Source organism: Cuculus canorus, chromosome 2 (genome assembly GCF_017976375.1).
Source record: "Cuculus canorus isolate bCucCan1 chromosome 2, bCucCan1.pri, whole genome shotgun sequence".
Classification (NCBI taxonomy): domain Eukaryota; kingdom Metazoa; phylum Chordata; class Aves; order Cuculiformes; family Cuculidae; genus Cuculus; species Cuculus canorus.
In genome coordinates this window covers 158,394,180-158,418,771 of record NC_071402.1, presented here as the reverse complement: position 1 = coordinate 158,418,771, position 24,592 = coordinate 158,394,180, and the positions used below count along the sequence as shown (strand labels likewise).

At 44.2% G+C, this 24,592-nt stretch overlaps 1 protein-coding gene across 2 annotated transcripts in view; it reads left to right on the top strand.

Moving 5' to 3' along the window:
• The window catches only part of WNT3A (Wnt family member 3A), a 98,670-nt gene extending 87,642 nt beyond the window's left edge, over window positions 1-11,028 (top strand). For both annotated transcript variants that reach the window (XM_009558255.2, XM_054057859.1), the window contains exons 3-4: window positions 1,351-1,616; window positions 5,325-11,028. In XM_009558255.2, the coding sequence (XP_009556550.1) occupies window positions 1,351-1,616; window positions 5,325-5,804 (746 nt within the window). In that variant the 3' untranslated portion in view covers window positions 5,805-11,028. The remainder of the gene's footprint in view (window positions 1-1,350; window positions 1,617-5,324) is intronic.
• The last annotated feature ends 13,564 nt before the right edge of the window (window positions 11,029-24,592 follow it).

Below are 24,592 nucleotides of genomic sequence, written 5' to 3'. Positions count from 1 at the left end.
CCATTTTGCTGAAGCCAAAAAGCATTGCAGTGGTGTTTTCTGAGGTGTGATTTTGAACTCAGGGGTAATTTCTATTGAATGAAGAAACATGATTAAAAACAAACCTATGGGGAAGGCAGGGAATGAAAACATATTTTGTGATTTTCCCCGTTTGATAAGCAGCCTGAAATGTTTGGGTTTGAAATGGCCTCAAGTTGTACCAGGGGAGGTTTAGATTGGATATTAGGAAAAATTTCTATACTGAAAAGGTAGTGAAGCACTGGAACAGGCTGGAACAGGGAGGGAGTGGAGTCACCATCCCTGGAGGTGTTCAAAAAAATGTGGCACTTCTGGACATGATTTAGTAGGCATGATGGTGTTGGGCTGACAGTTGGGCTTTATGATCTTAGAGGTCTTTTCCAAGCTTAATGATTCTATGATCCTACGGTTTAATTTTGACATAGTGTAGGAAAAAACACTGGAAACCAGGAAAACCAAGTCAATGCTACACTGCCATTGCCCACCCAGCTTCAGATAGGAGGAAAGACTGAAGGAAGGTCTCCACGGTGACCAAGGTTCCTCAGTCCTTAACCATTAAAAAATTTTGTTCAACCCACCCACCATCCTGAGGCACTGAGCAGAAAAGAAAAGCTCATTTCCAGTTCCCTTGACAAGGGCATTGCTAGGCAAGTGAGCAAAACTTTGGATAGATGCAAGATGCTGTGTATTGAACATTGTCTGTAACTGACCTACACGGCCTAGGACAAAGAAGGTGGTCTCAGGATGGAGGATGGGGACAATGTTTAGTTTATGTAGTGAGGACTGAGGAGTATCTGACCATTCTGGCATAATCCTACCTTGTAGCCATCTGCAGCTCTCTCAGTCGAGGAGGAAGAGGTGCTTTACCTGGTGATGATCCCACCACTGAAGGTGGAAGCTGTCAACGAATGTAGATCTGAATTTTCCATGTTACAGGAGCATAGCCAAAATTCGGTGCAGCTGACACCAAGACTGCAGCTCAGAGTATGGCTACATGGTGCATTGCCTGAAAAGCATCATACAGAATATTCTATACAGCCTCTGAAACTTTGCCATAGTTCCATTCTAAGACCTCAAGATGACCTTCATCAAAACTTACCGGCTGACCTCAGTGGGCTTGAATCAAGACTGGTCCTGCCTACACAGGAGCTTATTTCCTAGTGTAAGAAAATGAGAAAATGTCTTTGGAGTAGGTCCAAGTCGGACCATAGGGAAGAGGAGAGTTCCCTGGCCTTCTGCCATGCCCTCAGGAGGTGTTCACAGGGTTGATCTTAGCCATGAGTGGTCACTTCACTGGTTGCTATTCTATTCACTGATTTCTCTCTCTCACAGCTACCAGGGAATCAGCCTTTGTCCATGCCATTGCCTCTGCTGGGGTGGCTTTCGCAGTGACTAGATCCTGTGCCGAAGGCTCGGCCACCATCTGCGGCTGTGACACCCGCCACAAAGGCTCTCCCGGGGAAGGCTGGAAATGGGGAGGCTGCAGCGAGGACGTGGAGTTTGGGAGCATGGTGTCTCGGGAGTTTGCAGACGCTCGAGAGAACAGACCAGATGCTCGGTCAGCTATGAACAGGCACAACAACGAAGCTGGAAGGACCGTAAGGAAATTTGTTTTCACCTTTCTCAATCTCCCTTTAATGTTTTCTTACTTGCCACAATGAACAGTTGGGAGGTAACTGAGGGGAATAACCAAACCATGCAATTACGATACCTGCCCTGTGATAGTTCTTACCAGGGAGGAAACCTATGAAAGCTCTAAGTAAATTTACCTACCCAGATGTAAATGTCTACCTTGGAGTCAGTGTTCCAGGCATCTTTATAGAGAACAGATCAAGACAGACAGGTCTAGGATGGGATTTCATCCCAGCTTGAAGAAGTCATTTGAAATATCTCAGTTAATGATGCCTGAGCTGTGCCTGTCCACCTCAACTGGCTGTAGGAAGAAGGTGAGCTGTAGAGACAGAGCTATCTGCACTATGAGCATCTGAGGTTGAGAGAGATAGACCAGAGTTTATTGGGGAAGATTCAGCTGCTTAAGAAAATCCTCTTCAGTAGAAACTGAGATATCCTGAAGTATCCAGCCTGCCCTTGGGCTGCTACTGGAAGAGACTGTGTGTCTCCTGCAGTTCCTCTGTCATTTGGGATTGATGCCTTGGACAGATCTGGAGCTCACAAATGGCATTAGATGCATGTCTTTAGCTACTTAGTCCTAGTTTGAATGCAGCTCGTCATTCCCTGGGATCATCAGTTTTCTTTGCAGGCTTAAGGGTGGGGAAGAGCAGGAGAGAATCTCCCAGCATCCTTGCTTCCAGTACTTAAAGAGGGCCTACAAGAAAGGTGGGAAGGGACTCCTTATCAGGGAGTGCAGGGAATGGATGAGGGGGAAATAGTTTTAAGCTGAAAGAGGGGAGATTTATATTAGATATTAGAAAGAAATTTTTGACTGTGAGGGTGGTGAGGCACTGGCACAGGTTGCCCAGAGAAGTTGTGGATGCCTCATCCCTGTTCAGGGCTAGCTTGGATGGGGATTTGAGCAACCTGATCAAGTGGGAGGTGTCCTTGCCCATGGCAGGGGTGTTGGAACTGGATGATTTTAATGTCCCTTCACACCAAATCCATTTTTTGATTCTATGATCCTTCTCAACACTGGTCCATTTCCCAGGGAATATTTAAAGAAAATGAGAGGTAAAGTGACACTGGTGCCTTCTGATTTAACTTGGACCAGACCCCAAAGCCAGTCAATGTATTTTCACATCAAGCAGTCACAGAGCAAAGTGGACAAGGGATCTGAAAACACTAAGTCTTGCCTTCATCACAGTCACTAGCTTGTACACATGATTATTTCCATAAGGTGGAACAATCCCAGTAAGAGGGCATTCTCTTTTTCATCTCAAGAATAATCTGTAAATGGCAGAAGAACCTAATCTATGGGAAAAAAATTGTGAAATTCATTCACAAACTTCTGCTAATGGAGACTATGCTGCAGCTCCTCTGACATAATAGTATTGTTTTTTCTTGTAATATACATGATATAGTTTATCCCTCAGTGGAAGAAAGATACCTCATTGTATTCAAAAGAGATTAATGTGGTCTTCTTCCCTCAGGAGCAGGCCTTACATGGGCTTAGGAGGATATAGGACTGTGCAGTGAGCTATAGCAAAGCCACCACAGTTGCTTTACGCTAGGAAGAAAGCTGTCCTCAGACAGGCTAAGACTTTGGTATGAGGTCCTCAGGTGGATGACATAAAACCCTGGTGAAGTAATCCCCCCTCACACTCCAAGAGAGGTGATCTCAAGTAGGGAATATAACCCTTTGAAATTAAATACCACCAGAAAGAAAAATTGTCCGCAATGAAGATGACCACAAGCAATAGTACGGTTTCCTCCAACACTGTCCTGAATTATTCCAAGATGCATTGCTGGTGGCAGTTGCTGGGATAGATAATGAGATAAAGAGGACTGTGGAGAAGCTGGGTAGAGTGGAAAGAAAGGATTTGCCTTAAAGTGAGAATCCCTGGAAAAACTGAGTTTTGAGTAAATCTGCCTGTGATCCAAAAACTGCAGAGGTTTTCTTCTTGTAAGCCTTGTCACTTGACATTGAGTTATTTTTGGATATTTTACAGCTGTCAAAGATTAGAGAACACATGTCACACCATTATCTGCAATCCTACTGTTTTATAAAGCACTAGTGTTTTCTATTCTCACCACGCCAGCCCTCATGGGGTAGCTCTTCCATGCCTCCATGCTCAAGTGTTTCCGGCTAAACGTGAGCCATAGGCAACATTTTGCATTAGTTTCCTTATGAACTCAAACCCTACTACCAGGCCAGAAGCTTTGATTAAGTTCAACATGATTATATGAACTGAACCTTTTGTGGTTCTCTCTCATAGCTAATTACAACCTCGTTTGCAGCGGGTGGTACTCCTTAAATAATACAGGAAAGCACCTGGTGAACACTAAGGTGCTGATTCATGGCAAATCTCTTGGACTCAGGCTGGCACTAGTCTGTTCACGTACCCAGAAATTTGCTGATCACTCTGAAAATGCAGATTATCACGTAAGTTGCATAAGGCTGTCTCCCACCTCAGAATACTGGACGGCAACACCTCAAGAAACACCTTTAGACTAATTTCCTAAGAGGTAAAAACAAATAGCAGACTTCCAGGATCAATAATCACCTTTCCATTTATTCCAGAACAGTGTTTTATGTTGAAGTCTGAGCTGTTCAAAATTAAAAATTTGGATCCTATCTTTTTTTCTTTGAAATTATTTTAGGAAGATAATAAACCTGTCTTAAAAATAAAAAGATATTGCTTTTCAGGGTTTTGAACGTAGCTGCAGCAAAGCTAGACCCTTGTTTATTTAAGCAAACATGAAACATGCAGAAAAGATGGAATTCTGTGCTAGATAGCTAGGACATATCATACTTCTTTAATTTCCAGTGGAATAGATGTTTATTTCATTTACAAAGCCATCGTTTCAGTAGGTTTGTGTGCTCTTCTCTTCTCTGCCTACATGTGTCTGAATCTTGCTCTTGGGTGAAAGGACTGCAACATTGACACATGAAAATTAATGTCAGAAATTATCATCCACAGAAATCTCCTTAGTGAAAACACTTGGTAGATGCTTGAATTTGGGGTGGGAATTAGACATAGTCATAGAATAATAGAACCATAGAACCATAGAATGGTTTGTGTTGGAATGCACCTTGATCATCCAGTTCCAACCCCCCTGCCACGGGCAGGTACAGCTCGCACTGGACCAGGCTGCTCAAGACCCCATCCAGCCTGTCCTTGAACACCTCAAGGGAGGAGGCATCCACAACTTCCCCCACTGTGCCAGTGTCTCACCACTCTTATTGTGAAGAATTTCTTCCTAATGTCTAGTCTAAGTCTTCACCTCTTCCAATTTAAAGCCATTCCTCCTTTCCCTATCACTACATACCTTTGCAAAAAGTCCCTCTCCAGCTTTCTTGTAGGCCCCCTTCAGGTAATGGAAGGCCACTATAAGGTCTCCACATAGCCTTCTCTTCTCCAGGCTGAACAACGCCAGCTCTTTCAGCATACCCTCATAGCATTCCTCTGATAATCCCTGAAAGTAAAAATGTTGCAGAGGTTTTATCTGCCTCAGACTCAGCATCCATGCTGAGCATTGACTAGAGGCTAAGGTGATTTTTGTTCACAAGCGCTTAAAAACATTTATGAAATCCCTGCAAATCTTTAGGACACTAAAGCGGAATGCAATACGTGTGTTGATAACAAACTAATGTCTTCCTTTTTCTTTGCCTTTCCTCTCCTCTTTTTCAGTCTATTATTGAACTCATGCATCTTAAGTGCAAATGTCATGGGCTCTCAGGCAGCTGCGAAGTGAAGACCTGCTGGTGGTCTCAGCCAGACTTCAGGGTCATCGGTGACTACCTCAAGGACAAGTATGATAGCGCTTCTGAAATGGTGGTGGAAAAACATCGAGAATCACGTGGCTGGGTGGAGACCCTCAGACCCAAATACAACTTCTTTAAGGCTCCAACTGAGAAGGACCTGGTTTACTATGAGAACTCACCGAACTTTTGTGAGCCAAACCCTGAGACAGGTTCCTTTGGGACCCGAGACAGGATCTGTAATGTCACTTCCCATGGGATTGATGGTTGCGACCTTCTGTGCTGTGGCCGTGGGCACAATACGAGGACTGAGAAACGTAAAGAGAAGTGTCACTGTATCTTCCACTGGTGCTGCTATGTCCGCTGCCAGGAGTGCATACGAGTCTACGATGTCCACACATGCAAATAAAGCGGGCAATACCCTTTGCTGGGCTCCATGTGGAGAAATGGTTTTGAGCCTACTTCCTCTGAGGTTGCAGACATGAGAGAAGTCTACTTTTTTGATATTAAATGAAAAAAAAAACTTTTAAAAAGGCTAAAACTGGTTGGATAGAATAGGTCTAATGACTTCTGGGCTATCCTGAGGTTCATCTGGCAGTCACACAAGTTATGCCCCAATGATGCCTCCTGTAGGAGACAGCAGTTTTTCAACCAGTGACAACAGAGAAAGAAGAGCATCAGCAAAAGCATGGATTTGCTCTGCTCTCACCCACCTGAAGTGACTGAAGTGATTAAGTGTCCTCTGAAAGACTTACATCTTCATAAGAATCTCCTTTTCCTTCAGCCAGGCAGAGGCATCTACGTACCGAAATGGCCAGATTGTGTGTATACTATGAACAACAAAAACAGCAGCAAAAGAAATAAAACAAGATGAATTAATGATCAAAAAAAAAAAAAAAAGCAGCAAATCCTCCTTTGCTTTTGCCCTGGAACAAGAGAAGTCTACAAATATAGAATGGAAGCTGTAGAGTGGGCAGATTCTTTATGTGAACTTTTTAGCATAGTATCTTCTGCCAGTTTTGACATAGGATGTGGTGACACCTCCAGAGAGGGAAGAAGGGAGAAGGAGAGGGAGAGAAAAAGAGAGAAATGCTGGTGGTTTCCTGCAAATGCCCTTTTGGCATACAGATGATGTGCGTGGTACAGAAAAGTTCAGTGACTGATACATAAAGTGAAGAGGACTCGTGTGCATTGAGAAGAAGACGGTACCACAAAGGGAGAAGTTGCTCCAGCTGTGTCCCGGTATGTGGCTCAGCCAACGAACCTTCCCAGGAAATACGTGTTGCTGAGCAAGTGTCCTGGGGCTGGACACTCCCTGCTGGGCATAGGACATCCAGCTCCTCAGCATCCCAGCTTGTTCCCATAGAGGAAGAAAGGGAAAGTGTTTACCCCTCCCACCTCATTAAAGAACACGAACACCAACAGTGGAAAGTGCACTTAGTCCATCTGCTCTCTGCATCTCATGCAGGCTTCCCCGGGGCACTTAGAAAAACTTTCGACCACAAGTCTGTCAGGAACATGACTCTGAAGGACTGATTGTCACCCATCAATTTACATGACGGTGAACCAACTCATCACCACTATCCCCCAAACTGGAACAGTTTCAGACTTGAACTAAATGTTGTTCCACATCTAATTTCTACAGCTGTTTCCTTCTCTAAAAGTGGCACAGTTTAAAATGCACAGAATTCAGACTTTGAACCAGTCCAGATTTTTGGGCGGTTTTGGACACAAAGCCAAATACTAACTTTTCAGTGCTGACCCATCTCTGCCATTCACCCATGACTCCTCATCTCTGCATGCTGCTCTACTTCTGATTTCAGATCAGGATTGCCAGTTTACAGAAACAGCTCTCACCTCCTCCATGGGCATCAGGGCATCCTTCAGCCATGTGGGTAAAAGGCATGAATCTCAGCCCATCACCTTGGAATTTAAAGCACTGTAACTATGCTTGTGTCATTCCTGGTCAATACTAGCATAAATAGTGGCGAACCAAGCACAGAGTAGTAGACTGTTTAGCCTCCGATGCACTTGTCCTGTGTCCTCTTTGCCTTACCCACACCTTTGGGTTCCTGTCTTGGGAAAAGGACAATGGATTGGCATTTTTCCTTCCTTTTCAGTACAGAAAGGGAAATGAGGCATACTCTAACTCCAAGTGACCTGTAAGTCTTTTCATGGCAATGTAATTATGGAAGTTCACTATTTCACACCTGGACGTCTACGTAGAGAAATCAGAGCGCTCTCCTCACATGTCAGCTTATTCCCAGGAACCAAAGGAGGGCGTATGCAGAAGAACTTAATCCCATCAGAGAAAAAACAAGACGAAATGATGCCTTCAAGGGCTGACTCTGAGTCATGGCATCTCCTGGGTCTACTCCTAGGCTGATGCAGTTTATGCATCATCCATTTGTCTCAGGGCTGTGCCCAAGGCACAAGCAAGCTTTGCTTATTGATGGAGGCACTTCTATCAATGCTCTGCAAAAAAAGCTGCAATGAAATGATAGCAGAAACACAGAAGGAGGGAAGGAGAGAGGAACAGATCAAAAGAGACAAAATAAATGGAGAGAAAATAAATCAATTGTATCTGCACATGTAAACTTTGCACCCAATGGATGACCAATATGGAAAGCAATAGATTACTGAAAACTGAGAAAGATGGACCAATTAATGGATGAATGACTGATTTTTGTAATACAGTCTGGGAGAAAAGGAAAATATGATCATTACGGCAAACAGTGGAGGAAGCCACTACAGGGGAAAATTGCCACAATAACCAATATTCAAACACAAGCTGTCAAAAAAGCAAACGGTGAAGAAAACCACTTCTGCAGTGGAAGACATTGATGAACTGGAAATGATGGGACAAGGGAAGATATGTCTGACGTAGTTAATATGATGCAGTGTTACCAGTCACAGCAAGAGATGTTACATGTGTCCCATCAGGTTTTTCTATCTGTTGAATGGTGTCTCAACAGCAAAGATGCAAAATACTGCAGGTCACGGTCCCTGTAAATCCATTAACTTCAGCAGGGTCATACCCACAACTAATTTTGTTAAGCAAGGTGCTTTCAAATGCCAGTGAAGAAATGGGTTGAAGGATTTGGCTTCCATGCACAGGAGCTGGACTCTGACCTCAGCCCATCTACAGCATGAGAACATGCACCATTCCTGCTTTTGCACCAGAACCAAGCCCTACATCACTAGCAGGTGAAGGTCCTGGGCAAGCATGAGGGTGCAAAAAAAAACCAAACTAGGCATTTGCTGAGCAATTGCCTCTTAAAGTAAACAAACAGATTTTGACTGCAGCAGTGGAGTTTATTTCACCTGGCGTGTCATCTAGTCTAAGCTATTTATCTAGTTTTCTGCTAGGGTCAATGGCAAGAAACAAACAAGTCCAGAAGGTGATTCATTATAGCCTAGTATGGTATCTAAGCTATGTGTGCTAAATTGCCCTCTGGATGTACCTCTGTCTATCCTCTGACATTAGCTGATAAGCTCATACCAGATGATGAGCTCTTAGATGGGTACAGTCTGATGACGTAAAGTCCACCATGAGTCAAGGAGGTGAAGCCACAATCTGATCGCCAGCTACAAATTGTGCGATTTCATTCAAAACTGGGGTCAGGCTTAAAACAGCTCAGTTGTTGGGGACTTCCACCCCATTGAAGGGATTTTTAACGAAGCCTATGCCTACTTGTTTGATTTTATTATGTAATCAGTCATCATCCACCATGATGATACAATGTAAGGGGATGAGCAGCTCCTACTAAAGTAAATGGAAAATGCCTGTGTGAATTCTGTTAATCACCCCAAGTGCATCTGAGGATCTTAGTCCTGGTTCTGATTTTGTCTACCCGTGAGAAGGGAAGAGGGAGAGCCTGCTAGGGGTCTGGGCGCATGCTGAGTGCAGATGCTAGGCCTGCATCTGACCCCATGGCTCTGGACAAGGGATTTGAGCCATCACTTTGTAATACACATGAGTACAGGAAGTGTCTTTTAAAAACTAAGATCCCATTCCATTGCCTGCACTAGATGTCTCAAGGGTTACCACTGTACTGATATGAAAGATTGAGCCAATAATGAATTAAATGCCATCCCTCCCTATATATCATTATGCCCACATTGAGCTTCATTTAGGTGATGGTCGTCTTTGGCCTCAGGTTCTCCATTCTGTGAAAATGGTGAGATCTTCCTTATGGATGGGTCTTAGGGTTTCACTCGATGATACAAGCATGTGGTGATATTTTATGTGCCCTACAATATCCTATTGGGCTCCAGCTGTTGCTTCAATGACAAAGGACTCCCACAAGTCTTAAACCTGGACAGATATGTTAGAGACTGTAGGGTGTTCAAAATGACACAGGATGTCTATGTGTAGACAGTTGAATTTGCGTTTATCTGGAAACGGCTTTCTGTCAAAACTTTCCCACCAACTCAGTTGAGTTGTGTAATGCACCAGTCTATATTCAAAAGGAAAGGATCATTAATTTCCCACAAATGGGATCTGGCCAACTCAACCTCCATGATTCATGGTGCCCTTCCCTTCAGTGCTCACTTCCGAAGAGGTCTGTTCTCAGGCAGGTGGTTTGTATGAGGGATGTGTCTGGCAGTACCAGGGAAAAGGGAGAAGATATCATCCAATCCGCTAAAATGTAAAATATAAAAAAGGAACATATTTCCATCCTCTTACATGCTGCTATCCAACCTTTCCTTTAGCTGAACAGATGGGATTAATGGGCCCACCAGTTCCACATCAACCTCATTAAAGACAATGGAGTTACCTACGAGGGGTGAATTTGGCCTCATCTCTTTTCTTTCTATGAAAGAAATGGAAACTTTAGGAGTTTTTTTCTGTTTCGGTTTAGTTTTAGAATTTGCGGGCTTCTCTTTCTCAGGGAAAAGAAAAGTATGGGGAGGGAAATGCATGGCATTTTCTTTTACCTGATCCTTGATGTACCTTTTTCGGCTAAGTGTCACACACAACATTGACAGTCTTCTCCAAAGCATTTTGAAGTCTCCAGAATTGTTTCCACTCCTTACAAGGGGTTTCATCTGCAGAGCTAAAGCAGTCCAGATTTAATCTTGGGAGGGGACTGCTGAGACAACTACACCACACAATGGAATATGGTACAGAAATCTCTGAGTCAGCACCAACCATATCAGCCCTGCACACAGAAGTCTTAGCTGAGCGTTGCAGGATTCCTGCACTAGCAAACATCAGAGAGCAATTTCTACTGCCACTAACCTAAAATATTTCTGGTGTTTTCAGTGCATTTGGATATCTTGCCTCAGAGATGTCCATGGATTAGAACACAGTCACTGTGTGTTCTCCTACGTTTGTCATGCCCCCATCCTTATATTGAAATACAGGATAAACACTACGAGTTTTGGATCACTTTTCTAGCTTCAAAGAGAGTTTTCAGCACTGAAAATCTGGAGCTTAATGTTCCTGGAAAAATTCAGGGCTAGAGAATGAGCAACCTGCAGGAACTAGGAGTTTTTAATCCAGTCCTAGGTTCTGGACTATGGAAATTACTCCAGGTTTCCCTTGATGCCTTAATGATATTGCTTTGGGAAGATAAAATGGGCCCAAGAAAAGGCACTAAATCAAACTGCCCCAAAGACACCAGCCATTGCACCTGCATTATAGGAAAATGACTCCTGGCTTTCCCGGGGACCTGCTCTAGAGCTGAGGTTGCCAAGAAGACAACGCTCTGCTATCAACTGGTGTAGCAAGGGAGTGCGGTGTCCACTCAGATCTGTCAGCCAGGTGCCCAAGCAGCTGTTTGGATAAGAATCAGCAGCGAGAGCATTAGACAATAGGAAAGAAAGTGGGCTGGGCGGAAGGAGACCTCTTCTCTTCTTCATAGCCATATGTCTCCTATTTTCTACCTCCCTCCAAGTTAATCTTGGCTGTTATAGCAGGGACTTCTTAGTATCGGAGAATCTCTTCTAGATTTCTTCTCTCTCTCTGCGCAGCAGCCAGGGGATCTCGCTTGCTTTTTGTTAAATTGTTTTCTTTGTACGTGGCTTTGTCCCAACACGTTCATCTTCCCTGCCCTCTCGTGCTCCAACAAAACCTACTGATTTACAGTTCATCACTACTCAGCAAGAGGACAGGTCCCTCCATTGACTATTCTGGGGCACAGATACTTCAATTTGATGGGAAACGGAGACTCCTTTGGTCTCTGTTTTGAGAAAGGGTTTTTTAGTCCTCATTCCTGACTCTTCCACTGTTTTCATGGACTTGGGAAAGTTATTCTGCTCCCACTCTGCTGCTGTTTCCAGAGGTATCTTTGGAGCATCTCCAACTTGGATGAGGAGATTTTCTCCAGCAGAAAAGAAGAGACCAGCAGTTAATTCCCAACCAGTGATGGGGAATTCAGCAAACAAATCAAGATGCTTAAATGCAAGTATCTACAAGTGAGCTAGATGCTTAAACTTTCAATACAATCCCAGTGATGGCCTCTGTTTGCCTAAACATAGCATCTAGGGCTGACCTGAATTATTGAGGATAGATGTCTAGAGCCATTTGAGATGCTCCAGCGTACCCCACTGGCTTCTAGAAGCTACTCTGGAAGAGTGTGGGCTTCCCTTAAGTCCCATGGTGTATCTGCCATCTCCATGCTGACACTTCAGAAACACCATGGCGTCTCAGATGGCAATAGATGCCAGTGCACGAGCAACTCAGTTGAGCTCCTAGTAAATAAGCAATGGAGGCTAGAGAACAATTCAGCTGGCCAAATGTAGGAGTCCAGTGCAGGGCAAGCTGAACCACTCTCTGGACTTCACTGACTGCGCTGACTAGATCTCCATCAGATATGAATGGAGTTTAGATGTGTAACTCACACGGTGACATACACTTGTGAATACCTGCAAGTGTATATCTTAATCTATGAGCTGGATCCCACTCCAGATGCCTAATTCTCATGTCTTTAGAGACTTCAAGATGGAAAACTGTGTATGGGCTCAATTCTGCTCTCACTTAAACAAATAACAATCAGGAGGCATCATGGAAATGCCAGACCTACAAGTGTATCAAAGGAAGGAGAAAGTAGACCTATTCTGTAAGAGTAATTGCTAGAACCCACTTTACTGATATGTAATGGGTTTGACCCCACAGGAGCAGCTCTGCTCTTCCTGTTGATAAACCCCTAATGAAAATGGACAAGTCCCACCAAGTTATCTACAGGCAAAATCCTACTCTTATGTGAACACCATCCGAACTGAGAAACCATCTGAAACATACCAGTCACAAGGGTCTTTTCCACATGACTTGATCTCTTTTTCTGTCTTTGTATACCTTGCTTTTCTTACACATGTTCTGTGGACCAAGTCTTGGACAGCCCTATATGGAAGTGAGGAAGGTGTGAAGAGATGCTTTCTTCATTTTATTTTCTTTTCCAATTTTCTTATTATTTATTAGTATTTATTTATTTTTCATCACTCATTCCACTCCACCAAAAATCCTGAAGGCATGTCTGATACAGACATAGTCTTTCAAGCAGCTGAGTATGACCCGTGTTTTTGAGGAAAAGCACCATCTCGTCAGGTCTCCTTCCCAACACGCACTCACCATCCGCTGCTACCACTTGGAAAGCACAAGAGGCCTGAGTCTTTCTATGGCAGGCTCCCAAAACCTCTCAAGTCCTCCTTTGCATGATGAAATCTTCCCCACTGAGAACTCTGATTCCCACTGGTGCGCATTCCTCCAGGCCTGGTTGACCCACTGCCCATTTGTCCCCAGCTGACTGCAACTTAGTCTAACACTTCTTAATCTTGGTGAAGACCCACTCAATCCGTCTCTTATGGCATCGCTTTCTATCATTCCCAGGCCAAAACCTGCTCAAACAAAACCTGTTGTAGCTTTGGACTATCTGACGAGCCCACTAGCACTGTGGAAGACATAAAACATAGCCCCGTAGCACCCCAGGGGATTCCCCTGTGGTACAAAACATGCTTGTCCGGCAGTGAAGGACAAGTATCTACTTGTGGGTGGGTTTTTTCACTATTGCTTTCCCTTCCCACAGACTGTCTGCCTGATTACATCGCCTCCTTCAAAGCTACATCACTGTCTGTAACCCTTCCCCAGACTTGCCCCTGCCCTCACCCTACCTGAGCACCCCTTTGTACAGATTGCATGTATGATACAACCTAAAATTCCAAAGCTATTGTACAAAGTAGGATTGTCACCTTTTTTCCTCAGTATTTTGTTAAGTCTGATGATTTTTTTATGATTATTTATTTTATGAATAAATGTATATATTAGTAAGAGTATATATTTGCGGAAATAACTCATCGGGACAGTGTTGTTGCTCTGCTGTTGTGCTTGTGACCTCATTGGCTTTTACCCTGTTTTCTACTGACAGCACACTAGCGATGTCTTGTAACTGTTTTTTGTTACCACTTAAGTTTGATAGATGTGTTTTAACTTTATAATGAAAATTAAAAAAAAAAAAGCATTAATTTTAACCTGTGTTTGGGTATTTTTCCCACTCTTCCACAGTTTTGATGGGAAGGTTTTTCATATCACAGGCTGAAACACAGACAAGAAGAAGTAGGGAGTAAATATGTTTTCCCCTTGTAGGACAGAAGTTACGTGCTTTGGAAGAAGAGATGCCACCTGAGTTGGCACCTAGCTACTGTGGTAGGTGACAACCCGGTTAGAAGTAAAGCCTGTATACTTAAACTGCCACAAACCACTTTCTCGGCTGAACATCACTAGGTCGGGGACCCAGTATCCCTCCAAAAGTCCAGCTGCAATGTGAAGAAAGGTGACCAAAAGACATATATCTTACTTCAAACATGGGCAGGACAAAGACCAATCACATGGCTGCTCAAGTCTGAGAGCTGGTACATGGTAAGCCACTAACACCTCGGCCTGTGACTGCTATAAATGTTCTTTCTCTGGAGCAAGAAAGCCCATCATGGGCAAGAAATCACTTTGCAAAATGCCCTTGGAAGGCTATAATATTTTTTGTGTTGGTTCTGCTATTTTCTTCCTCTATTAGGTTGACAGCCTGCTGGGCCACACAACAGCCAAGGCTGCGATCATGCTGGAAAAGTGCATAGACTGCACAGACTGACCATCAGGATATAATTAGGGGAGACATTACTGGCAGGCAAGATGGGATACCCCGTATTGTTCCTTTCATTGGAACCTACCATAATTGACCTTCCATCGCACCTACCATTAGCCAGCATGGACTGTGTACAGAGAAATCTGCTCCCAAAAGAAACCCTTAAACAGCCTTTCCATTCCTCCATCCTTATTGAGGAAAGGCACCCTCAAGAAATGGTCTCGTTTGATTCAGAAGGCAGCATAGCTTCTCTCTGTCACTTTCAGTTTGGCTGCATTGCCTGCAAAGGCAATAAGTTATCTGCAGAGGCAATGGGTTGGCTGCAGAGGTGATGGGTTGGCTGCAGAGCTGATGGATTGTCTGTAGAGGTGTTGGGTTGGCTGTAGAGGTGTTGGGTTGGCTGCAGAAGCTATGGGTGGGCTGAAGAGGCAATAGGTTGGCTCTAGAGGTGAACGGTTGGCTGTGGAGGCAATGGCTTAGTTGCAGAGCAGATGGGTTCAGTGCAGAGGTGATGGGTTTGCTGCAGAGAAGTCATCTGCAGGCAGACAAGGCAGCATTCCTAGGGGCTCTGTCCCAGTTTACCTCCTATCCCACTCATACAAATAGAAACAAATTAGGTCCCACAGGTCTTCTTGTGGCCTTCGCCATTCACTTAGGAGAGATCCAAGCCACTCAGCCTTATCCCTCACAGACCAGGTATCTCAACTAAGCTCATCCTCAATGACTCCGTTATAGACAACTGAGAAATTTGAGCACATCCAGAGATTTATCTTACTTATTTAAAATATAGACCTTAGTCTGGAGGCATCTGGTTTTCTACAGATTCTAAATGAGCACATCTATAAACCAAAAAAAGCACCGTTCCTGTGAAAAAGGACTAGGGAACAAGTAGCACACTGTGATGTCCCAGACAAAATATCTTCCCCACAAATACACACCCACGCCTTGCTTTGAATGACACAAGTCAAACACCACAGAGGGCTTTCAGCATACCGGACTTAGCACATTTTCCAGAAATAAATAATAAACATTCTTATTATAGAGCACTTGAGATAAGCTTATTTGTCAAGCTGTGTTGCCTGCTTCACCAGGTTTGAGCAAGAGACTTTTCTTTGGCTTAAATAGGAAAAACCATAAAATGAGTAGACTTCTCGGTCACCCTTACCTTATGGATGTTATTAACCCCTACTTTTATGAACTAAAGTAGAAAACCTAGTGTTGGTAACTTGTCACTGCCCCATGACCTGGACTTTTCACCATTAAAGAAATTGTAAAGTCCTCTATTTTGCAGAACAATCCTTTTCTTCTTTGTGGCAGCACAGTCTGACTATGGTGACATTGAGCTGTAGCAATGGGTTTTGCGTATGACCACCTAGCTCATAAATGTCACCTGCAACTGTTTCTCAGTGAAGTGGCAGCTACTCAAAGCCAAGGGTCTAACCTCATTACAAAACATAACTAGAGGATTGATGTGCACGTGGGCCTTGATGCAGAGAGGTAATTAGCCACCTAGCTTGCTTGTAATCATCAGAGTTGAGAGTTCAGCATTTCTTTGAGGAACAACGCACTGAACTTGGCCAAGGGTTTGGTTCCCAGCAAAGAATCAGTACTGACTAGACTGCTCCTAAGCAAAACCATGGCAAAGTTCTCATGACACGTTACTGGTAGCACTACACCATTTCTCCTGACTGCTTTGCATACACAGGCATCCCAGCCACATTAGAACAGTAACTCAAACCTGTCTGGGATGTGCCAGATCCTTAGCACATGTGCAAATTGGTCTGTACATGCAGAGTGAGCCCAAGACTTCTAAGAGCCTCCAAAGTCCTTGTACACCAGTCTGGTGGATATAAACCAATCACAGCCAGACAAATCTGCATGTGAACAAGCTATCCAAAGCCTCCACGAGCCTGCAGACTTGCCACACAGGCTTCACTGATTACAAGGAGTGGGATTCAACTCATAGATTCAAACACAAAAATGTAGATGCCCATAGAACCACAAATAGGCATATCAATGCCCTCAAGGCATTTTGATCTGGAGTATCCTGCCTGTCCTCCGGGTGCTGTTCCAGTACTGCCATTGATCTCCTGCAGGTCTGTATCATGTCTGGCAGCTCCAGGAAAATGTCTCAGGTACCCCAAGACATGTCAAAAGGCACTTTAATCAAGTGAATTGAGCCCAATTTGCCTGATTTTGTGGTCTGACTTTCAAGTTTCCGTTATAGTTAGCAATGTCTAGAGATTAATTAATGTCGCCATAAGGTCTGAGTGCTGCCTTAGATCACTTAGGGCATCTGCAACATTATACGAGATTGTTCAGCTTGGAGAAGAGAAGAATCTGAGGAGAACTTATTGTAACCTTTCAATACATAAAGGGTTATAAGGAAGATGGGGAAAAAATATTTTAGCAGGGCATTTAGCAATAGGACAAGTGGCAATGGTTATAAAGTAAAAGAGGAGAAGTTGAGACTAGATATTAGGAAGATATATTTTACTCTGAGGGTGGTGAAACACGGGAAGAGGTTGCCCGGAGAGTTGGTGGATGCCCCATCCCTCGAAACATTCAATGTCAGGTTAGATGGGGCTCTGAGCAACCTGATTGAATTGAAGATGTCCTTGCTCATTGCGGGGCGGTTGAACTGGATCGCTTTCATGGTCCCTTCCAACCCAAACCATTCTATGATTCTATGATATGGGTTTGGCACATAAAATGTTCCAGACCCTTTAGGAGACCCATACCCTTCTTGATCAGCAGGTGGATACCCTAAGGAAATACCCTAAGATACCTTAGCTGGTACAGGACACCTGTGTTTAGGCAAGCACATTGAAACTTTGATCTCCACTGGTTGTAATGGGAGCTTAGACTCTAGGAGCACATGTAGGCAGCACACTACATATTCTGCATAAATTTAGACATCTTAATCTGCAAGTTGAATCCCGCTTGAGCAATCAGTACAATACAGCATCCTTTGAAGCTGTGAAAACCAGCTGAAAGCAATTCCTGACCAGCAGCTAACCAGGCCATAAAGAAATAAGCTGTGATCCAATATAATTTGAAAGCTTTACCATCTCATTGCTACCCAGCCTGGCTTTGGAATTTGCATACTGATCTCTTTCATTTGCAGGTGTGGATTTTTTTTTCCCCCATCATAGAGTCATTTGGAGGCACATAGCCAGATTTGCATTCCACAGGGTTTCAATCCGGTCTGGGATTTGCCTGCGAGTGTCAACAGGTGAAGTGTTAACTAATGAACTTGGTGGTAGTGTTAAGGTGAGGTCAGCTCCCTTTCTCTGCAAGTTGATTTTGTGCAAAGACAGCAAGGTTAAATAGACTTTTGCAGTGACCTAAAACTAGATCTGTGCTCTGGACTTGACCCTTTGAAACATTATTCCATTCTCGCTGGTTCATGCACATCCTAAGACCCTAATTTCATCTGCTTTCTTGTCAAAGGGGAGGTACAGCAAGGTTGTGTTCAGAAGGTCTCACTGAGCCACTGAGCTCTGAGAAATAAAGTGGCTCTATGATATTTATTTCCTGGGTTATGTGAAGCCATGGTCATCTCAATTCTGCAGCACTGGAGTGCATGGGAAACAGTGGTAGTAGTAGTGGGGTGCCAAACTTGTTCTAGTGAGAATTTCTTTCATGCACACCTCCAAGAAAAGTCTTGAACCTGTTTTTTCTGTCCTAATCAATGCTGTTGAGTTATGCAGGCAGTGTCTTTCATCCCAGGAACACCAAAGTCTTTATGCAAAATAGAATAGCTTCAGTGAGAAAAGTATTCCAGAACATCCACACAGCAAGGACAAGTGGCAGCATATGGAAATCCAAGGGCAAGGCTCCCCTCCCTATCAAACAGAGACTTGAACCTACAGCCAATATCCTGTCTGAGTCACCAGCCATTTCTGAGTGACTGATAGCTCCAGTCTAGTCTCGAGAAACCTCATCGGAATTCTGGTTTCAACAAACTGTTGCTTTCCAGAAAAAATATGCTTCCTCTGAAACTGCTGCTCCCTTTCTGTTCTTCGCACTACTCACAAGTGATACACCCGAATTCCAAGTACTCTTAAAAAAAAGGAGTAATTTAGGTCCCGTTTACTCTTTACACCCAAGTTCACAGTAGACTCATAGAATCATAGAAATGTTTGGGTCAGAAGGGACCTTCAACCATTCCAACTCTCCTGCCTTAGGCAGGGACACCTTCCACCAGACCAGGCTGCTCATAGCCTCTTCCAACCTGGCCTTGAACGCCTCCAGGGATGGGGCATCCACAACTTTTCTGGTTGCCTCTACTACTGGATATCTCTACTACTGTACTGGATATTTCTACTACTGTATGTCTTTACTACACAGTAGCCTTTGGGTAGTCAAAGTGAATGAAGATGGGTGAGGTTTTTGACAGACTTCTTCCTTTGCACATAGACTGTGATGAGACACAGCCCCTTCAGACATCTAACAGGTGGTTTTGTCTTCCACATTGTTAACCCAGGCCAGAATAGCACATCAGACTTTGGAGGAGATTTCTCTAAGGCGGGTTTTCCACAGTGTCAGTTGGGACAGTAGGGTGTCTCAATGAAGTGGAGAGGGCAGGACAAGTAAACAGCCCTGAAGTGGATAAAGGAAGGACTTGGCAGATATTAACAGCTAAATCATTAAGCACACTTGTTACTGGTTCAGCCATGGAGTGGGAACACCATCCCCCAAGCCTGGAAGTCAGGGAGAAGGAGTTTGGCACATGGAGGGCTGGCAAGGAGCTAACCTTTAGACTTGTTAATGAATGATAATTGAGTGGTCCTCAAGAGCTCTGAATAAGTTCCCTCATTGCCCAGCTGCTGTTACAGGCTGGCAGGGACTGCTCGACACACCTTGCCTTAGCAGCAGATGTTGTTCCTGCAGGGAAGAGGAAGGTTACACATTAAAAGGCAGCAGACGCTCCAAATTCGTATAGAATAAAACACTACTGAAAGGCTGGCTGTGCAACTGAGTTTAATTATTTTTTCCCGCCCTTTAATTAGGATGTTTCAATTTCTGAGGAACACAATGAGATCCAGGTGTCATGGTTCTTATGGTAGTCTCAATCACAATCATACCTCTTGTGTCAATGTCTCTGCTGCTTATCACGGCTGAAGACCACCCCAAGTGCTAGGTGATGTACAAGTACAGAATAAGGTGGTGGACCCTGTCCTAAAGAACTTTCAGTCCAAGTGGTCTGTTTCTACCTAACCGCATTTGCATCCATAAGTGATGCTGATAAATAAAACCAGCTTCTAGCCATTCCTGTAGGATGTCTGAGACAGTTTGCCTGGAGACACATCAACCATATCCAAGGAGGCCATGAAGGTGTACCTATCAAGTAGATGTCTTGCAAGTCATCCCAATGCAAAAATAAAATCAAGTTAGTAACAGTAACAAAGTCTGGCTTAGCTAGAGAAAAGTGAGGTCCACTTTTTAGCATCGTTTATCAAATATGTCATGTCAAGGAAATTAGTTTTTTCACTTGTGGCTTGGAATTAGTTCAAGCCAATAAAAAGGTTACAGTTCTGCTAGCTCACCAAGCATGTGGTTATACCTTGCTGGCATAAAGAAGGTGGGAACTGCTCTGTAAGCAGAGGCCATAGGGTGCAAGCTGGCATGATCTGCAAAAGAAAACCTTGGAGCAGCTAAGCCTGGGGAAACAACAGGGCTGAGAAGTGCATATAGAACAAATATCCACCATTTCTCATCATATTAAAACTAGGAGGCATCCACTGTAATTAGAAGGTTAAAAACAACAGAAAAGAATGTTTCTTCTCATGGGACGTAGCTTGATAGCAGAAATCTCTGCCGCAGGGAGCTATGGATATTTAAATTTACCTGAATTTAAAAAGCAACTAGACAGAGTTCACTGAAGAAAAATGCATGAAGAGTTTTTACACTCAAGGATGCAAGTCCTCAATCAGAAATCCCAGCCAGGGGTTGCTGGGAGTTGGGAATACGCCAATGGAAGTATCACCCTGTGTTTGTCCTGTTCTTCTACCCTTCAGCAGACATCTGTTCTTGGCCTCTGTTAGAGACAGGAGATGGGGCCAACACAACCTGTTGTCAGGACAGTTGATCATATATTCATCGACACGTTAATGTCCATGAAACAAACTTGGGAGAGACTAATATTCTTTCTACACTTTAGGGGGTAGTGACTTTCAGGGAAAAGGTGATTTATTCTTTCACTCTGGTTAAAAACTTGAAAAGAGCAGCCCTTTCACCTAACTTTTAAAAGATTAAAAGTCAGACAAATCTTTACTGTAAACAGAGAGAATGGGACACATCCAGAAAGAGATTTGCACGAGCAACCTTGCGTGACTGTTCTAAGAGATGAATCTCCCCCTAGGGGTGGCTCTCCTCTCCCTTGACTACAAAGCAAACCTCGGTTGACTAACTTGGACCTGGGCATCTAACTTCCAAAGGCATAAATTAAGGCTGATGAAACCCTCCCAGAACTGCAAGTCTCACCTCAAATTTGCAGGAAACTCAACTGTGAGTTGAGTTTCTACTACAAAAAAAAAGTATTAAACACTAAAGAAAATGCATATATATTTCAAAACTGTTTCGTATGGGCTAACTGAATTTTGGTATCAAAACTTCCTTTGAACCCCTCAGGTTTACATGCCAGTTCCTGGCATAACAATAGTTCTCCCTCAGAGTTTTAGAAGTCTACAGTGGTTTGTGTAAGAAGGAAAACCTTTTGATAATCACAGGAGCTGAAGACTGAAGGCCACTTGTAACTTAGGAGAAACCTGTGGCCGAAGTCACCAAAGTAAATTTCATTTCTGACCCAAAAATGGCCTCAGTGTCCAGATCATGAAAGTTTAATGGGATTAAACTGAGCAGACTCTACTTAGCTGCTGAAGAAGCACAAAAGGGTTGAGTTGAGTCAGCTGGATGTTAACTTTGTGGTTGGAAGGAATCTTAGTTCAAACCTAGCACTCATCTTGCCAAGCCTTCCTTAACAAGGACTCTTTCAGAGTACGCCAGGGGTGGTGAGTGGACTCCTCTTTCAGCTCCAAAGTCATAGGACCTATTGTCTTTTCACTTCCATAAGTGAAGGGTTTCAGGACCCAGTTTTAAGTCTGACCCAGAGGTGACTTTGAAGAGTAAATTTAAGGGACTGTAGCTCTCCAGGTCCCACAAGCTCAATTCATGCTCTAGTTTTTATAGAAAAAAAAAAAGTATGTACTGTGGAAAATAAGAGAAAAGGTTTTGGGACATCTAATTCCTAATCTCATTCCATTCAATGTGCATTTGGAGCCCAGAAAGCCAATCATACCCTGGGCTGTATCACAAGAAGTGTGACCAGCAGGTCAGGGGAGGTGATTGTCCCACTCTCCTCTGCTATTGTGACTTTACCTGGAGTTCTGAGTCCAGTTCTGGAGTCCCCAGCACAGGAAGGGCATGGGTCTGTTAAAGCGAGTCCAGAGCAGGATCACAAAGATCATCAGAGGGCTGGAGCACCTCTCATACAAGGACAGGCTGACATAGTTGATCTTGTTCAGCCTAGAAAAGCAAAGGCTCTGGGGAGACCTTGGAGCAGCCTTCCAATACATAAAGGGAGCCTACAAGAGAGCTGAGGAGGGGCTCTTTATCAGGGAGTGCAGGGATAGGGCAAGGGGGAACCGTTTAATCTGAAAGAGGGGAGATTTAAATATTAGGAAGACATATTTTCCTGTGAGGGTGGTGAGGCACTGGCACAGTTTGCCCAGAGAAGTCATGGATTCCCCATCGCTGGAGGTGTTGAAGGCCAGGTTGGATGATGCTTTGAGCAACCTGACCTAGTGGAGGGTGTGCTTACCCATGGTAGGGGTTGGAACTGAATGGTTTTTGAGGTCCCTTCCAGCCCAAACCATTCTAACACATGAAGCTTGGGCAACAAGCAGGATGAGCTGGAAGCTACCATGCTACTAGAAAGCTGTGATCTAGTTGCCATCACAGAAGCGTGGTGGGATGATCCCGTAACTGGAATGTAGCTATCAACAGCTACAGGCTGTTCAGAAGGGACAGACCGGGAAGGAGGGGTGGAGTTGTTGCCCTCTATCTCAGGAAAGGGATAGAATGTGAAGAGCCGTCATTGAAGATTAGCCACAAACAGGTTGAAAGCTTGTGGGTCAAAATTAAAGTTGGAAGAACCAATGGGAACCTTGTGGTTGGTGTATACTACAGGCCACCCAATCAAAGAGAGACAACCAATGAAGTCTTCTTCCTCCAGCTACAGGAGGCCTCATACTCGCAAGCTCTCATCCTACTTGGGGAATTCAATCACCCAGACATTTGCTGGAAAAGAAGCACAGCAAGCTGTAGGCAATTCAGGAGACTCCTGGAGTGCATTGAGGATAATTTCTTAGTCCAGCTGACAGAGACTCCCACCTGAGGAGAAGCAATACTGAACCCTATGGTCACCAATACAAGCGAACTCATCAGTGACATTAGGATCGGAGACAGCTTGGGCTGCAGTGATCATGCACTGGTGGAGTTCAAGGTCCAGAGAGATATGGGACAGGTGAGGAATATAGTCAGGACACTAAATTTCAGGAAAGCAGACTTTCAGCTTTTCAAGGAATTACTCAGTAGGACCCCCTGGGACATGGTCCTCAGAGACAAGGGAGAAGAACAAAGCTGGAAAATATTTTAGGAAGCTTTCCATAAAGTGCAAGAGCGCTCAGTCCCCGTATGTAGAAAATCAGGCAGGAAAGGGAAGAGACCATCATGGTTGAGTAGAGATCTGCTGGTTAAACTAAAAAAGAAGAAGGAACTGCACAGGTAGTGCAAGCAGGGACAGGGAACCTAGGCCGTGTGTAGAGACCCTGCCCGGTTGTGTAGGGATGAAGTCGGGAAGGCCAAGGCACAGCGTGAGCTGAACGTGGAAAGGGAAGTAAAGATTAAAAAGAAGGGTTTTTACAGGTACATCAATCAAAAGAGGAAGGTCAAAGAGAACGTACCCCCACTGGTGGTTGGAAATTGTGATCACATATGAACAGATGAGGAGAACACTGAGGTGCTTAATGAATTCTTTGCCTCAATCTTCACCAATAACTGCTCTTCTCACCCCTCCTGGGCCATGGGACAGCACGATGATGACCCGGGGCGGGGGGTAAACCTCCTTCCACAGTAGAGGAGGATCAGGTTCGTGACCACCTGAGGAACCTGAACCATAAGTCTATGGGACCTGATGAGATGCATCCCAGAGTCCTGAGGGAATTGGCAGATGTGGCTGCCAAGCCACTCTCCATGATATTTGAAAAGTCATGGCAGTCAGGAGAAGTCCCTAGTGACTGGAAGAAGTGTAACATTGTGCCCATTTTTAGAAAGGGAAGAAAAGATGACCCTGGGAACAACTGACCTGTCAGCCTCACCTCTGCACCTGGAAGATCATGGAGCAGATCCTTCTAGAAGCTATGCTAAAGCAGATGGAGGGCAGAGAGATGATTAATGGCAGCCAGCATGGCGTCACCAGGGGCAAATCCTGTATGACCAACTTAGTGGCTTTCTATGAAGGGGTAACCACAGCAGTGGACATGGGTAAACCAAGGGATGTGATCTGTCTGGACTTTTGTAAAGCCTTTGACATGGTCCCCCACAACATCCTTCTCTCTGAATTGGAGAGATATGGATTTGATGGGTGGATGGTAAGGTGGATAAGAAACTGATTGGATGGTCATATTCAGAGAGTAGTGGTCAATGGCTCAAAGTCCAGATGGAGATCCGTGATGAGTGGTGTCCCTCAGGGGTCCATACTGGGACCAGTGTTGTTTAATATCTTTAACAATGATATTGACCCTCAGCAAGTTTGCAGACTACACCAAGCTGAGTGGTGTAATTTTCACACCAGAAGAATGTGATGTCACCCAGAGGGACCTGGACAGATTGGAGAAGTGGGCCTGTGAGATCCTCATGATATTCATGAGGGTCATGAATCTTGTGAGATCCTCATGATATTCATGAGGGTCATGAATCTGGGTCAGGGCAATCACTGTTTTCAGTACACGATGGGAGATGATGTTATTGAGAGCAGCCCTGAAGAGAAGGATTTAGGGGTACTGGTTCATAAGAAGCTCAACATGAGCCAGCAGTGTGTGCTCGCAGCCCA